This window comes from Oncorhynchus clarkii, chromosome 5 (assembly GCF_045791955.1).
Source record: "Oncorhynchus clarkii lewisi isolate Uvic-CL-2024 chromosome 5, UVic_Ocla_1.0, whole genome shotgun sequence".
NCBI lineage: Eukaryota > Metazoa > Chordata > Actinopteri > Salmoniformes > Salmonidae > Oncorhynchus > Oncorhynchus clarkii.
Genome location: NC_092151.1, coordinates 24,916,190 through 24,934,190, shown reverse-complemented (window position 1 = coordinate 24,934,190; position 18,001 = coordinate 24,916,190). Strand labels below are relative to the sequence as shown.

The window sequence follows — 18,001 nt, the reverse complement described above, 5'->3', positions numbered from 1 at the left end:
TTTTCCCATGATTAAAACATCAAGATTGTGTGCTCGCACTACTGCCCTCTCCTCTGGGAGTGTCTCACTCACCCACGGAGAGCAAGAAACCTCTCTCTCTGCTTGGTGACATCCTTCCATCCACTCTGATGCTATAATGACTCGATTGGAGATATATTTGCTCAGCTGATAGTGCTAATGTGTGGTGATATTAATGTATTGTTGTCCTGGCCTGAGCCAAGTCACTTCCTTATCATCCCCTCTGGGCACAGGATAGCACAGACACTCCATTCCAGAACATCAGCTTCCTCTGAGAGCAAAGGATTGGGGCAGAGGAGAGACAAGGGGAGGAGGGAGAGGCAGATTAGCGCTCACCGCACCATTAATGAGTATCCCAGCATTCCCTTGGGGCTGTGGAGAGGAGACAGTCCATCAATCCACAAGGTTAACGCTGGGTAACGGGAACACACAATGTACAGAATGGAGAGGGGCTTGTGTTCTTATTTCATTATGCTACTGTATTGTTCCTTCCCCTGCATATGTGCTAAGTACACACACACAAACACACTGACATGTGCGCACACACACACAGATAGATACAGTCTCCTCACAGTGCCTTTAGCATGATGTGCAAATATTACTGGAAGTGACTCAGAAGCCCAAGCTGAATGTGTGAGCATAACATAAGCAAGGTTTCAAAACCATCCCATAGCTCTTATGAGGCCCGCTTTACAATTGTCATGTGTTCACAAACGCATCACTTCCAAGAAAATATCTCCAGGATGTCTTCCAGGATCTGTGTGTGTGTGCGTGTGTGTGTACGCATGCGTGTGTTTGTGTGTACACATACCCTGATGAAGACAGCTTGGCTGTCGAAATTAAATTAAATTACATTTTTGCATCTGAGCTCCTAGAGTGTGCGGCTCTCTTTTATTTTCAAGTTTTCTACTCTGCTAGCCAGCACCTCGTTTTAATAGGTGTGCGTTTCTTTTTCTTCTAGATATGTGTGTACACATGTACCAGTTCAATCCACTTAACCAGATTCGAGGAGGACGAGCCAACAGGATTGATCTGATAGGAGGAAGGCAAACAGTATGTTTACGAGTTCCATGAGGCCTTGTGAAAAGAGTCTGTCCTACTTAGAGGGAACACTCCTCACCCTGTGTGAAGGCAGCCTTGCCAGGAACACAGCAGGGGGCATAAGAGAGAGAGACATAGAGAGGAGAGAGAGAAATAGAAAGATCGGGAAAAAGGTGAGAGAAATAGAGAGAGGGAGGAAGAGAAGGGGAAGAGGGAGAGGTAGAGACAGAAACAGAGAGAGAGAAGAGAGAGAAATAATGGGGAGAGAGAAAAAGGGATAGAGTGTGACAGGTGCACTAAAAGCCCAGTGAGTCTGTTCCCAGCAGCATGTAGCCACACAGGAGAGGAGCTTGCTAGCATAACGAGAAAGCAGGCAACAGGAGAGGTTTTATAAAGAGGGAAAAAATTAGGATAGAGAGAAGAGGAAGAGGTGTTGGAAGTTGTAGCAGTTGCAAATGCTGCTATCCTGCCACGTTGCTGGCAGCTCAGCCTACCTAAAGACAAGGTGGCAGGATTTGGGGGGAAAAGGAGGAAGCCAGAATCCACACAGGGCTCCAGAACCCAGCAGGGAGTAATCTAAACTGCTGTCTGCTAGTCCTTGTTCTCACATACCAGCTGGTCTTTATTCAAACTCTCACATACCAGCTGGTCTTTATTCAAACTGTCTACTAGTCCTTGTTGTCACATACCAGCTGGTCTTTATTCAAACTGTCTGCTAGTCCTTGTTCTCACATACCAGCTGGTCTTTATTCAAACTGTCTGCTAGTCCTTGTTGTCACATACCAGCTGGTCTTTATTCAAACTGTCTGTTAGTCCTTGTTCTCACATACCAGCTGATCTATATTCAAACTGTCTGCTAGTCCTTATTCTCACATACCAGCTGGTCTTTATTCAAACTCTCACATACCAGCTGGTCTTTATTCAAACTGTCTGCTAGTCCTTGTTCTCACATACCAGCTGGTCTTTATTCAAACTGTCTGTTAGTCCTTGTTCTCACATACCAGCTGATCTATATTCAAACTGTCTGCTAGTCCTTATTCTCACATACCAGCTGGTCTTTATTCAAACTCTCACATACCAGCTGGTCTTTATTCAAACTGTCTGCTAGTCCTTGTTCTCACATACCAGCTGGTCTTTATTCAAACTGTCTGTTAGTCCTTGTTCTCACATACCAGCTGGTCTTTATTCAAACTGTCTGTTAGTCCTTGTTCTCACATACCAGCTGGTCTTTATTCAAACTGTCTGCTAGTCCTTGTTCTCACATACCAGCTGGTCTTTATTCAAACTGTCTGCTAGTCCTTGTTCTCACATACCAGCTGGTCTTTATTCAAACTGTCTGCTAGTCCTGGTTCTCCAATACCAGCTGGTCTTTATTCAAACTGTCTGCTAGTCCTGGTTCTCCAATACCAGCTGCACTTCATTCAAACTGTCTGTTAGTCCTGGTTCTCCAATACCAGCTGCACTTCATTCAAACTGTCTGTTCGTCCTGGTTCTCCAATACCAGGTGCTCTTAATTCAAACTGTCTGTTAGTCCTGGTTCTCCAATACCAGGTGCTCTTCATTCAAACTGTCTGTTAGTCCTGGTTCTCCAATACCAGGTGCTCTTCATTCAAACTGTCTGTTAGTCCTGGTTCTCCAATACCAGGTGCTCTTCATTCAAACTGTCTGTTAGTTCTGGTTCTCCAATACCAGGTGCTCTTCATTCAAACTGTCTGTTAGTCCTGGTTCTTCAATACCAGGTGCTCTTCATTCAAACTGTCTGTTAGTTCTGGTTCTCCAATACCAGGTGCTCTTCATTCAAACTGTCTGTTAGTCCTGGTTCTCCAATACCAGGTGCTCTTCATTCAAACTGTCTGTTAGTTCTGGTTCTCCAATACCAGGTGCTCTTCATTCAAACTGTCTGTTAGTCCTGGTTCTCCAATACCAGGTGCTCTTCATTCAAACTGCTAACTGAACGCACCTTTGGGTGCACACTGGCTGACCTCCAGGACACCTACAACACCAGGTGTCGCAGGAAGGCCAAGAAGATAATCAGGGACCCCGGCCACCTGATTCATGGCCTGTGCTTCCCGTTACGATCACTCAGACGCAGGCAGTATAGGAGCATCATAACTAAAACTGTAAGACTGGCCTATAGTTTTTACCCCCAGAGCCACCACTAGTCAGCTACCTGCTCCCCCTTGCCCACTTGGACTTCCTACCCACCACCTCCTCAACAGACATTTTTACACTGCCTCCAACTAAAATTGACATTTTTCATGCTGAATAGCTACCACTAGTCAGACACCTGCTTGCCCTGTCCCCCCTTCATACTCCCCTGGTATTCCTACCCCCCATCCCCTCCTCCCCTGCTGTTCCAACACCGCTTAATATATATTATTACTATCTATTTTTATATGTCACTTTGTCCTGCATTGTTGGTTGGAATTGTCACTGTAATTACATCTGCAACCCTGTACATGTGACTATTAAACTCTCTAATTTAAACACACACACAAACGTACATAATGGAAACACACTGGAAACTCAAGGCACTGGTAACATCTCCCCAGCTGTAGGTAGGTTTGTTTGTGTGTGTGAGATTCAGTGCACATACACACACAGCAGCACAGCAGACACGTATGCTACCTCCAGATCCTCAGTTCTGTTCAAATTAAATGTTATTTGTCATATGTGCTTACTTACAAGACCTTAACCAACAATGTAGTTTGAAGAAGAATAAACTGAAGTCAGAGTGAATGTGCGGGGGAACAGGTTAGTCAAGGTAATTGAGGTAACATGTACATTGTAGGTAGAGGTAGAGTAACTATGCATAGAAAATAAACAGTAGCAGCAGTGTAAAAATGGGGGGGGGGGGGGGGGGGGGTCAATGCAAATAGTACCGGTAGCCATTTGGTTAGCTGTTCAGGAGTCTTATGGCTTGGGGGTAGAAGCTGTAAAGAAGCCTCTTGGACCTAGACTTTGCGCTCCAGTACTGCTTGCCGTGCAGTAGCAGAGAGAACAGTCTATGACTAGGGTGGCTGGAGTCTTTGACAGTTTTTAGGGCCTTCATCTAACACCACCTGGTATAGAGGTCCTGGATGGCAGGTAGCTTGGCCCCAATGATGTACTGGGCAATACAAACTACCCTCTGTAGTGCCTTGCGGTCGGAGGCCAAGCAGTTGCCATACCAGGTGATGATGCTCTCGATGGTGCAGCTGTAGAACTTTTTGAGGATCTGAGGGCGCATGCCAAATCTTTTCAGTCTCCTGAGGGGAAATCAGCTTTGTCGTGCCCTCTTCACAACTGTCTTGGTGTGTTTGGACCATGTTAGTTTGTTGGTGATGTGGACACCTGCTCCACTACAGCCCCGTCGATGAGAATGGGAGCGTGCTCGGTCATCCTTTTCCTGTAGTCCACAATCATCTCCTTTGTCTTGATCACGTTGAGGGAGAGGTTGTTATCCTGGCACCACACTGCCAGGTCTCTGACCTCCTCACTATCGGCTGTCTCCTCGTTGTCGGTGATCAGGCCTACTACTGTTGTGTCGTCGGCAAACTTAATGTTGTTGGGAGTCGTGCTTGGCCATGCAGTCATAGGTGAACAGGGAGTACAGGAGGAGACTGAGCACGCACTCGAGGGTCCCCCGTGTTGAGGATCAGCGTGGCAGATGTGTTGTTACCTACCCTTACCACCTGGGGGCGGCCCATCAGGAAGTACAGGACCGAGTTGCAGAGGGGTTAGTGATGAGGTTTGAGGACACTATGGTGTTGAACGCTGAGCTGTAGTCAATGATTAGCATTCTCACGTTTGCTACTCAGTCAAATAAACCTCTAGTAGCTCTCTTTCTCTCCATGTTTTCTATACACAGACATGCACTCACTATATACCCAATAGAATATAGGGAGAGAAACCGTGAGAGAGAAGGAAAGTGTGGGATGTGTTAGCTCTTAGTTTACAATAAGTGGAAAAGTAATGTGTGTGTAGGGTTGCAAAATTCCAGTATCTTTCCCAAGTGTGCCAGTTTTCCAGAAAACCTGGTTGAAACATTCACAGAATCAGGTAGGATATCCAGAATTCTCCAACCAGGATTTCTGAAAAACCTGAGAATTTTGGGAGAGTTGACTGAATTTTGTAACCCTATAGAGGTGACATTGTTCTTGGAGAAAGCGTAAAAGAGAGACAGATGGAGAGAGAGAACGAAATAATGAAAGACAGAGGTCTTACATTGTAGAGGATGTCCACCCATCCCTCCATGGTGATGCACTGGAAGACGGTGAGCACGGCAAACAGGATGTTGTCAAAGTTGGTGATGCCGTAGTTGGGGCCGATCCAATACTCTGTACACTCTGTACCATTAGGACACATCCTGGCTGGGGCCTCCGTACCACAGGGGAACGCTGCTGCTCGCTCTCCTGGATGGGGGGAGAAGAGAAAGAAGGGAGAGAGAGGGGAGAGTGGGGGTGGGGAGAGAGAGGGGGAGGGAGGGGGAGTGGTAGGGGGAAGAGAGAGGGGTAGGGAGGGGGAGTGGTAGGGAGAGTGGTAGGGGGAAGAGAGAGGGGGAGGGAGGGGGAGGGGGAGTGGTAGGGGGAAGAGGGAGGGGGAGTGGTAGGGAGAGAGGGATAGAAAAAGAACAGGGAGAGATGGGGTGAGGGAGGGAGGAGGGGAAGGTAGGGTGGGGTGGGGGGGGGCACAGGGGAGAGGGGGAGGGAGAGAGTGAGTTACTGTAATTACAACACATACAGTAAAACAAACACACTGGCAGATTAAGTGAGCTTAAAATATGGTACACACACACACTCACTAACATGCACTCAGTGCACACCTGCTGACGAATCACACACACAGCAACGTGCAGCTGGGGAGATGTTACCAGTGCCTTGAGCTGATTTGTTACCCCACTGTTCTTTACTAAAATAACTCACATGTACACACACACACATACATTAGCAGGCTGTCAAGACCTCTCACACCACCACCACACAGAGGGTCAAACACACACACACAACCTCCAGCTGGTAGAGCCGTCAACACTATGATCAACTCACACCCTCCATTGACACTGATGGCATAAAGTATGCATACAGGAACTGTTTTCTATCAGATCCATTTTTATCAACACATTGACTCCAGTGGGAGAATATCTATCTATTTCAGCTCCATCAACTCCTTATTGATGGACACTTATTTATCCAACCTTGAGAGGTGATCTATCAAAATCTGTCTATAAAAGGCTATCAAAATGTAGACAAGGGAGGCCTAAAACTTGGTACTGTGTGTTGTGTTTCCATAACCTACTGTGTGTGTTTGTCTGTGTGTGTGTGTGTGTGTGTGTGTGTGTGTGTGTGTGTGTGTGTGTGTGTGTGTGTGTGTGTGTGTGTGTGTGTGTGTGTGTGTGTGTGTGTGTGCGTGTGTGTGTGTGTCAGCACTCACCAGTGTCCACAGTGAAGCAGGTGGAGTGGAACTTGCCCATGTAGAACTCCACTCCGATGATGGCAAACATGAGTATGGCGAAGAAGAGCAGCATGCCTATCTGGAGCAGAGGCACCATGGCCTTCATGATAGACTTCAAAACCACCTGAAGACCTGTGGAGAGAGATGGATTGGGAAGGAAGAGAGATGGGGGGGTGAAGGGAGAGAAAGGTGCCATATGTTGACCATGTAAGATAAGATATGTCATACTTAATAAGTCCGTTTGTGTTTGTGTGTTTAGAAATGCATGATCTGTATACAAATCTTCCATATTGTATTAATGCTACAGTAATATGATGGTGCACACTAAGTAACCTGTTGTTGATGTCAGTGACTTACTGGGGATGCCAGACACCAGTTTGAGTGGTCTTAGTACTCTCACCGCTCGCAGAGTCCTCAGGTCAAAGTCTGAGCCCACCGTGGCCAGGATCCTGGAGACACATACATGACAACGAGAAGAGAGTCAGGTGGGTGCATTCATAAGAGGCACGTAAAACAGTACACTCAGGGCAAGGTATCTTCACCACTTTCTCTCTCTGTCAGTAAGGACAGTAGAGCAGCAGCAGGTCCTTGTGTGTGTGTGTGTGTGTGTGTGTGTGGTGTAGCTCTCAGTCACAGAGCCACAGCTGGCTGGCTGCATTATAAGCAGAAGCACATGGATGGGGGGGACAACTAAGTGCTGCACTAAAACATACTGAAAAACATCACACACTGCGGGAGAGAGACAGAAATACAATCGGGTCCAGAATTATTGGCACCATTGACAAAGATGAGCAAAAAAGACTGAATAAAATAAATAATAATACTGAGCTATACTGTATGCTCCCCAAAAATTGGGAAATTATATGATCTTATGCTAATACAATTGCTCAGATAAAGAGATTTTGTTCAACAAGTATTACCAAATAAAACATTTAAAAGTTCATTACTGGCACCGGTTGCAAGGATAATGACGCCGAGACTTTTTCTATAATGTTTTCTGAAATTGTAGTACACGTTGGGAGGGATGCTAATACAGAATCTTTACAGATCCTTGATATCCTTCGTCTAAGGACTGACCTCTTCAATTCAAACCACAGGTTTTAAATGGGTTTCATGTTGGCAGACTGAGATGGCCTTCTGCTTTCAATGCTAAATCCACCACTGGTGTGCAAGCTTTTTTTCATGTCATCTGACCATAGCAACGGTTCCAATCCAAGTGCCAATGCTGTTTATCAAACAGAACTCCAGGCTGTGTTATGGTCAGATGACATGAAACTAGATTTCTTTGGCCACTCACACCACTGTTGAGTTCAGCATTAAAAAAAACAGAAGCATATGCAGAAAAGTACATCAAACCTATGATAAAATATGGTGGTGGATCTTTGATGTTATGGGGCTATTTTGCTTCCACTGGTCCTGGAGCACTTGTTAAGGTCCACAGCATCATGAACTTTAACAAGTACCTAGGACATTTTTCGCCAAATACCTTTTTTGCCTCTACCAGGAGGCTGACACTAGGCCGCAGGTGGATCTTCAAGCAAGACAGTAACCCCAAGCACTAACCAAAATCCACAAAGAAATTGTTAATTCACCACAAAAATAAACATTTTGCAATGGCCATCTCAGTCTCTGGACTAGAACAGCAATTCATATACGTGGTTTAAATTGATGGGGGCAGTCCATAAGAGCAGACGAAGGATATCAAGGATCTGGTAAGCTTCTGTATGGCGGAATGGTCTAAGATCCTTCCCAATGTCTTCTCCAATCTCATGAAACAAAAGGCTCAGTGTCGTTATCCTCGCAAGGGGAGGTTGCAAGAGTATTGGTCACAGGGGTGGCAATAATGTTTTTGATTATTTTTAATTACAAAATATTTTTCTCAAAGCAATTGCATTAGTATAAAATAATATTTCAAATTTTTAGCATACAATATATAGTATTTTTTGCTCATCTTTACCAAGGATGCCAATAATAGAGGTCGACCGATTATGATTTTTCAACGCCGATACCGATTATTGGAGGACCAAAACAAGCCGATGCCGATTAATCGGACGATTTAAAAATATATATATATTTGTAATAATGACAATTACAACAATACTGAATGAACACTTATTTTAACTTAATATAATACATCAATAAAATCAATTTAGCCTCAAATAAATAATGAAACATGTTCAATTTGGTTTAAATAATGCAAAAACAAAGTGTTGGAGAAGAAAGTAAAAGTGCAATATGTCCCATGTAAGAAAGATAATGTTTAAGTTCCTTGCTCAGAACATGAGAACATATGAAAGCTGGTGGTTAGTTTTAACATGAGTCTTCAATATTCCCAGGTAAGAAGTTTTAGGTTGTAGTTATTATAGGAATTATAGGACTATTTCTTTCTATACCATTTGTATTTCACATACCTGTGGATGTTCTTATAAGCACTTTAGTATTGCCAGTGTAACAGTATAGCTTCCATCCCTCTCCTCGCCCCTACCTGGGCTCGAACCAGGAACACATCGACAACAGTCACCCTCGAAGCAGCGTTACCCATGCAGAGCAAGGGGAATAACTACTCCAAGTCTCAGAGCAAGTGACGTTTGAAACGCTATTAGCGCGCACCCTGCTAGCTAGCCATTTCACATTGGTTACACCAGCCTAATCTTGGGAGTTGATGGGCTTGAAATCATATACAGTGCAATGCTTGAAGCACAGCAAAGAGCTGCTGGCAAAACACACGAAAGTGCTGTTTGAATGAATGCTTACGAGCCTGCTGGTGCCTACCATCGCTCAGTCAGACTGCTCTATCAAATCATAGACTTAGTTATAACATAATAACACACAGAAATACGAGCCTTAGGCCATTAATATGGTCAAATCTGGAAACTATCATCTCGAAAACAAGACATTTATTCTTTCAGTGAAATACGGAACCGTTCCGTATTTTATCTAATGGGTGGCATCCATAAGTCTAAATATTCCTGTTACATTGCATAATCTTCAATGTTATGTCATAATTACGTAAAATTCTGGCAAATTAGGCGGCCCAAACTGTTGCATATACACTGACTCTGCGTGCAATGAACGCAAGAGAAGTGACACAATTTCAACTGGTTAATATTACCTGCTAACCTGGATTTCATTTAGCTAAATATGCAGGTTTAAAAATATATACTTCTGTGTATTGATTTAAGAAAATAATTGATGTTTATGTACACATTGGAGCAAGGACAGCGGAGCAAGGACAGTCCTTTTTCGCAAATACGCACCACATATGCAACGCAGGACACGCTAGATAAACTAGTAATATCACCAACCATGTGTAGTTAACTAGTGATTATGATTGATTGATTGTTTTTTATAAGATAAGTTTAATGCTAGCTAGCAACTTACCTTGGCTTCTACTGCATTTGCGTAACAGGCAGGCTCCTCGTGGAGTGAAATGAGAGGCAGGTGGTTAGAGCGTTGGACTAGTTAACTGTAATGTTGCAAGATTGACTCCCTGAGCTGACAAGGTAAAAATCTGTTGTTCTGCCTCTGAACAAGGCAGTTAACCTACTGTTCCTAGGCTGTCATTGAAAATAAGAATGTGTTCTTTAACTGACTTGCCTAGTTAAATAAAGATTAAATAAAGGTGTAAAAATCTGACAAATCGGTTTCCAAAAATACCAATTTTAATCTAATCTAATAATCTAATTTACATAAGTATTCACATCTCTTTGCTGCAACAGTCCAAATTGAGATCAGGTGCATCCAATTTCCTTTGATCATCCTTGAGAAGTTACTGCAACTTGATTGGAGTCCATCTGTGGCCAATTCAATTGTTTGGACATGTTCCACAGTTGGCAGTGCATGTCAGAGCAGAAACTATACTATACAGTCCAAGGAAATGTCTGTAGATCTCAGATAAAGAATTGTGATGAGGCATATATCTGGGGAAGAGAATAAAACTATTTCTAGGTTGTTGAAAGTTTCCAAAAGCACAATGGTCTCCATCATTGGGAAATTAAAAAAATATGGAGCTCTGTGGTCAACTCCTTTGACGTCATAGTTTGGTTTTTGCTCTGACATGCACTGTCACCTGTGGGACCTTATATAGATAGGTGTGTGCCTTTCCAAATCATGTCCAATCAATTGAATTTACCGCAAGTGAACTTCAATCAAGTTGTAGAAACAATTCAAAGATGATCAATGGAAACATGATGCATCTGAGCTCAATTTCGAGTCTCATTGCAAAGGGTCTGAATACTTATGTAAATAAGGTTGCTGTTTTTTAATTTGTACAAATTTGCAAAAAAATCTAAACCTGTTGTAAAAAGTCAAGGGGTCTGAATACTTTCCGAATGCACTGTAAATGCAGAATTTCCAGACCCACATACAGTATGTACACTATGAACCCTTTGTCTGTATATTCTGTTTATCGTCTGTATATTCTGTTTATTGTGGCAGCACCATTTCAGAGTCAAAATCCTGTACATGCAAACGTATATGGCGAATAAAGCTGATTCTGACACGTGATTAACCTGAGTTTAGCTGGTTTATCATATGTCAGTTTACAATTATTATTTGGGATTGGTTATGTACTGGATAAACTGTAGCACGCAGCAGATTATCCCTTAATTCAAAATCCCCATGTGCTGTTTGTGTGTGTGTGTGTGTGTGAGTCCTAAATATTCGATCCTGCGTCTAATTAGGGGACTCGGTTTACGGTGTTTGCTAGAACTGACTCTGCTATTCGTTTTACAGACGAATGTTGCTGGCACGTTAGCTAGCTAACTTTAGCAAGTAGATTCTACAAGGTATAGTATACCTATTAGGTTTTATTTCCCAATTAATTTGGTTATCATGCTGCTGGGTTTCCAAACAGACGCCTCTGCAATGCATTACAAGCAGAATGCTCGTAATAGCCAATCACAACACTGGACTGACCAAGGGCATGAATTTGTTAGTTCTTCCATCACTCCAGTGACCAATCTAAGGCTTCTAGACACGCACCCATCGTTAACTTTGCCCCCCACCAGCCTGAAATCCAAACCCAACGTTTCCCAGACATGAGAGAGAACAATTGGAGAAATTGAGAGCGAAAACTTGACATTGACAAGTGACTATTGCTGGTGGACGATTCAAGCATTTCTTTGCTTACAGTTCTATCTATATGTACTGTGGAAAATTTTTGGGGGGTGTTGATCTGTGCAAATGATGTTTTGCTGCTTAAAGTCACACTTGCAAGCTCTAAAGTTTAAATTCCACTCTTGACTGGCCTGTGCACTCGCGGGACCCCTCCTCTGCTTGCTCAACCACATTGTTTCGCACATAACTAACTCGTCATCTTAAAGTATGACTCAGAAATACAAAACAGGCTTAATTAGCTACCTCGCAATGCCACACTTATGAGCCCCGAAATACAGAACGAGTTGCCAGCATCATTGTTACTGTGGAGGATAAAAGATGAAGTTCATTCTGCTCCTTCCACATATTTTGCCATAATAGCAGATTAATAAAAAGATAAATCTAAACGAGAATTTATTGCTGTGTGCATTCGATACATTCATGCTGGAATTAGTTTTTATTTATTTCAGGTTTATGTAACCAGGTAGGCCAGTTGAGAACAAGTTCTCATTTACAACTGCGACCTGGCCAAGATAAAGCAAAGCAGTGCGACACAAACAACAACACAGAGTTACACATGGAATAAACAAACATACAGTCAATAACACAATAGAAAAAGTATATATACAGTGTGTGCAAATGAGGTAGGATAAGGGAGGTAAGGCAATAAATAGGCCATAGTGGAGAAGAAATTACAATATAGCAATTAAACACTGGAGTGATAGATGTGCAGGAGATGAATGTACAAGGAGAGATACTGGGGTGCAAAGGAGCAAAATAAATAAATAAATAAATAACAGTATGGGGATGAGGTAGTTGGATGGGCTATTTACAGATGGGCTATGTACAGGTGCAGTGATCAGTGAACTGCTCTGACAGCTTGTGCTTAAAGTTAATGAGGGAGATATGAGTCTCCAGCTTCAGTGATTTTTGCAGTTTGTTCCAGTCATTGGCAGCAGAGAACTGGAAGGAAATGCGGCAAAAGGAGAAATTGGCTTTGGGGGTGACAAGTGAAATATATCTGCTGGAGAGCGTGCTAGGGGTGGGTGCTGCTATGGTGACCAGTGAGATGAGATAAGGCGAGGCTTTACCTAGCAAAGACTTATAGATGACCTGGAGCCAGTGGGTTCTGCGACGAATATGAAGTGAGTGGCAGCCAGAGAGAGCATACAGGTCGCAGTGGTGGGTAGTATATGGGGCTTTGGTGACAAAACAGATGGCACTGTGATAGACTGCATCCAATTTGTTGAGTAGAGTGTTGGAGGCTATTTTGTAAACGACATTGCCGAAGTCAAGGATTGGTAGGATAGTCAGTTTTACGAGGGTATGTTGCGAAATAGGAAGCCGATTCTAGATTTAATTTTGGATTGGAGATGCTTAATGTGAGTCTGGAAGGAGAGTTTACAGTCTAACCAGACACCTAGGTATTTGTAGTTGTCCACATATTTTAAGTCAGAACCGTCCAGAGTAGTGATACTGGACGGGCGGGCAGGTGTGGGCAGCGATCGGTTGAAGAGCATGCATTTAGTTTTACTTGCATTTATGAGCTTTTGGAGGCCACGGAAGGAGAGTTGTATGGCATTGAAGCTCGTCTGGAGGTTGGTTAACACAGTGTCCAAAGAAGGGCCAGAAGTATAAAGAATGGTGTCGTCTGCGTAGAGGTGGATCAGAGAATCACCAGCAGCAAGAGCGACATCATTGATGTATATAGAGAAGAGAGTCGGCCCAAGAATTGAATCCTATGGCACCCCCATAGAGACTGCCAGAGGTCCGGACAACAGGCCCTCCGATTTTACATACTGAACTCTGTCTGATAAGTAGCTGGTGAACCATGCGTGGCAGTCATTTGAGAAACCAAGGCTGTTGAGTCTGCTGATAAGAATTTGGTGATTGACAGAGTCGAAAGCCTTGGCCAGGCCGATGAATACAGCTGCACAGTATTGTCTCTTATCGATGGCGGTTATGATATCGTTTAGGACCTTGAGCGTGGCTGAGGTGCACCCATGACCAGCTCGGAAACCAGATTGCATAGCAGAGAAAGTACGCTGGGATTCAAAATGGTTGGTGATTTGTTTGTTAACTTGGCTTTCGAAGACCTTAGAAAGGCAGGGTAGGATAGATATAGGTCTGTAGCAGTTTGGGTCTAGAGTGTCACCCCCTTTGAAGAGGGGGATGACCGCGGCAGCTTTCCAATCTTTTGGAATCTCAGACTATACTATGTAGGGGTCCAGATTTTGCAGCTATTTAAGAACATCAGCTATCTGGATTTGGGTGAAGGAGAAAGGGGGAGGTTTGGGCAAGTTGCTGTGGGGGGTGCAGAGCTGTTGACCAGGGTAGGGGTATCCAGGTGGAAAGGATGGCCAGCCGTAGAAAAGTAGAAATTCCCAATTATCGTAGATTTATCTGTGGTGAGTGCTTCCTAGCCTCAGTGCAGTGGGCAGCTGGGAGGAGGTGCTCTTATTCTCCATGGACTTTACGGTGTCCCAGAACTTTTTGGACTTTGTGCTACAGGATGCAAATTTCTGTTTTAAAAAGCTATCCTTTGCTTTCCTAACTACCTGTGTGTATTGATCCTAACTTCCCTGAGTGTATTGATCCTAACTTCCCTGAATCCAGTACGCCACAGGATGTTTTTGTGCTGAAAGGCCTGCTCGCTGAAGTGTTTTAGGGAGCGTTTGACAATGATGAGAGGTGGTCGTTTGACCGAAGACACATTACAGACACAGGCAATGAGGCAGTGATCGCTGAGATCCTGGTTGAAGACAGCAGAGGTGTATTTGGTGGGCAGGTTGGTTAGGATGATATCGATGAGGGTGCCTGTGTTTACGGATTTGGGGTTGTACCTGGTAGGTTCATTGATAATTTGCGTGAGATTGAGGCAATCAAGCTTAGATTGTAGGATGGCCAGGGTGTTAAGCATGTCCCAGTTTAGGTCACCTAACAGCACGAGCTCTGAAGATAGATGGGGGCAATCAATTCAGGGTGTCCAGGGCATAGCTGGAGGCAGACGGTGGTCTATAGCAAGTGGCAACGGTGAGAGACTTGTTTCTGGAAAGGTGGATTTTTAAAAGTAGAAGCTCAAATTGTTTGGGCACAGACCTGGATAGTAAGACAGAACTCTGCAGGCTATCTCTGCAGTAGATTGCAACTCCGCCCCCTTTGGCAGTTCTATTTTGTCGGAAAATTTTATAGTTCGGGATTGGAAATTTCAGGGTTTTTGGAGGTATTCCTAAGCCAGGATTCAGACACGGCTAGGACATCCGGGTTGTCAGAGTGTGCTAAAGTAGTGAATAAAACAAACTTAGGGAGGAGGCGTCTAATGTTAACATGCATGAAACAAAGACTTTTACGGTTACAGAAGTTAACAAATGAGAGCACCTTGTCACGTTGGCCTGGGGGTAGGTTTATGTCAGTAATAAATACCTCTTCCCCCCTTTTTTCTCTCTCTACCCAACTGATGTTACATTTGCAAACCCCTTTGGTTAAAATAGAGATTCTGGAACATCAGAAGGTGGGGGGAAATGAACTATATTCTGGTAATCCGACCAATTGAACATATGCAGTGGTACTTAATGAATATGATGTCAGTTCGGTTGTCATCTGAGACATTCTCATCAATGATAAGATGACAAACTCTACAGTGGAAAGTCTACACATCAGAGTTATCGGATTCACATGGAATTGTTGTTCAATTTAAATGTTTGAATATGAAATATTCGTGATGGGATGAAATGTGATTTTAGCTTCTAAAATGTGAGATTTGGGTTTTCATAAGGGTAGGGCTATGCTCAATCAGTGGCCTGCCCCTGTGAAGGGACATGGGCTATAAAACTTTTCAAGCACGCCCTCCTCTCCCTTCCTATATAAAGCCTTGACGACAATGTAACCTCCTGTTCCGAGGATGTGAGGACGATGGTCCGATGTCAGAATGGTTCAGATAATAACTACAGAACGAAGCCAACATCAGCGTGAGCTTTGGTTGCGAATGGTATGAACTTTGAACTCTTATTCACTACAGAAGTGATACCTCCTAGCCGTTGAGTTAGCAACAGCAGCTGCAAACGAAGGTCAGGAAGGAACAGACAGAGTATCCCGTTTACCACACAACGACGTTACTACAACGTATCCAATTACCAGCAGAGACATTCTTCAAAGGATTCGGTTGGGCAACACGGCCTTCCATCTACCTCCAACCTACCGAAGCGCAGCTCAGAGTAAATAGTTATTGCATTTTCCTTTTCCAAATGGGCGGTAATTTAGAATGCATAAGATGTACGATAGCACAGCTTCGCCCTTTGTTCCTCAGTCTTCCCGCTCTTTCACTCAAACCCAGCCCTTTTCTTTTGTGTAACAAGCTGTCATATCTGTTCCGCCCGCTAGGGACGTTTTCCTTTATGACGTAATTTGTAATGAAATTATGATTAATTATGTGTACATGTAATTCTGTGTGATTAGTTAGGTATTTAGTAAATAAATCATTAAACCCAATTATGTATTCCTGATTCTACTTGTTAGCTAGGGTTCGTGAAGAATTTACAACTTTCAGATGAGACTGAATTAAGGTGACGATTAATATTGACTGCTATTGATGTAAAATATCACTAGGTCTTTAAGAGTTTATTCGGAAAATAACAGCTCTATAAATATTATTTCGTGGTGCCCTGACTCTCTAGTTAATTACATTTACATGATTAGCTCAATCAGGTAATATTAATTACGGATAACATTTTTTATAGAATAGCATGTCATATCACTTAATCCGGCATAGCCAAAGGTAACCTAACCTAGACAACCTAGGGAATGGGAGTGGAGCTAGGAACTGCAGGGCCTGGATTAACCTCTACATCACCAGAGGAACAGAGGAGAAGTAGGACAAGGCTACGGCTAAAGGCTATAAGAACTGGTTGTCTGGTACGTTTGCAACAGAGAGTAAAAGGAGCAGGTTTCTGGGCACGGTAGAATAGATTCAAGGCATAATGAACAGACAAAGGTATGGTTGGATGTGAGTACAGTGGAGGTAAACCTATGTATTGAGTGAAGATAAGAGAGATATTGTCTCTAGAAACATAATTTAAACCAGGTGAGGTCACCGCATGTGTGGGAGTTGGAACTAAAGGGTTAGCTAAGGCGTATTGAGCAGGGCTTAGGCTCTACAGTGAAATAAGGAAATAATCACTAACCAAAACAGCAATGGACAAGGCATGCTGACATTAGGGAGAGGCATGCGTAGCCGAGTGATCATAGGAGTCCAGTGAGCTAGGCGGGCTGGAGACATGGCGATTCAGACAGCTAGCGGGCCGGGGCTGGCAAGCTAGCAGAAGGGCCTTAGAGGGACTTCACGACGGAAGAAGTCTGTTGTAGCCCCCTCGTGTGGTTACGTCGGCAGACCAGTCGTGATGGTTCGGCGGGGCTCCGTATCGGCAGTAAAAGGGGTCCAGGCCAATTGGCAAAATAGGTATTGTAGCCCAAGGAGTGGCTGATGGACCTCTTCAGCTAGCCGGGAGATGGGCCTAGCATAAGCTAGCTCCAGGATAATTGGTACTTGCTCTGGGACAGAGAAGTTTTCCAGGAGTGGCCACTCGGATAGCAGCTAGCTAGCTGCGATGATCCAGGTGAAAAGGTTCAGAGCTGGCGGTAGGAATCCAGAGATATGGAGAAAAATAAGTCTGATATGCTCTGGTTTGAATTGCGCTGTGCAGACTGACAAAAGTTGTCTGGGCTAAAGGTTAGCTGATGACTGCTAGCTGACACCTAGCTAGTAGCTAGTTAGCTGGCTAGCTTCTATTGGGGGTTCCGGTTCTAAAGTAAAGAAAATAGCAGATCCATACCACATTGGGTGAGGCGGATTGTCTGACTGCTATACCATCTTGGACTTGATTAAAGAAAGAGCTGTTGGGTTTATGGAAACTGCTGACTTGTCTGCACAAGAGATTTCTCAGAAAATACTTGAAGTGTTGTAACCCCTGGAGTTGGATCCCACTCTGTGTGAGGGTTTTTGTTTCGATGGCGCTTCAGTCATATCGGGGAACAGAGGAGGGGTAGAAGTCCTGCTAAAGCAAACATTCAAGCAAGCGGTACATGTGCATTGCAACTCCCCACCATCTGAATTTGGTTCTGTGCACTGCGACAAAAAGTGTCGGGACATGTCAGTACTTTTTTTGACACAGTAAACTAGTTACACACATTTATGAGTGGATCCCACAGACATGCTGGATTCATAGAAGTACAGAAAGAGTTGCATCCCGATAGACCATGTATCGAGCTAGAAAGATCCACAGATGTACGTTGGAGTTCAAAATCAGGGTCTGTTAGAAAAGTGCTGTTACTGCTAGATGTCATTTTAGAGGTTCTTGCAGAGTTTCCAGAGGCTTGTGGACAAACCAAATTAGAAGCCGATGCCCTCTTACAACAA

At 43.8% G+C, this 18,001-nt stretch overlaps 1 protein-coding gene across 1 annotated transcript in view; it reads right to left on the bottom strand.

Annotated features, from left to right (window-relative positions):
- Positions 1–18,001, bottom strand: part of LOC139408568 (voltage-dependent N-type calcium channel subunit alpha-1B-like) — a 228,510-nt gene that overhangs the window by 127,006 nt on the left and 83,503 nt on the right. The window contains exons 6-8 of the mRNA XM_071152620.1: positions 6,850–6,941; positions 6,472–6,624; positions 5,266–5,453 (exon numbers count right to left, since the gene is read on the bottom strand). Of these exons, the coding sequence (XP_071008721.1) occupies positions 5,266–5,453; positions 6,472–6,624; positions 6,850–6,941 (433 nt within the window). The remainder of the gene's footprint in view (positions 1–5,265; positions 5,454–6,471; positions 6,625–6,849; positions 6,942–18,001) is intronic.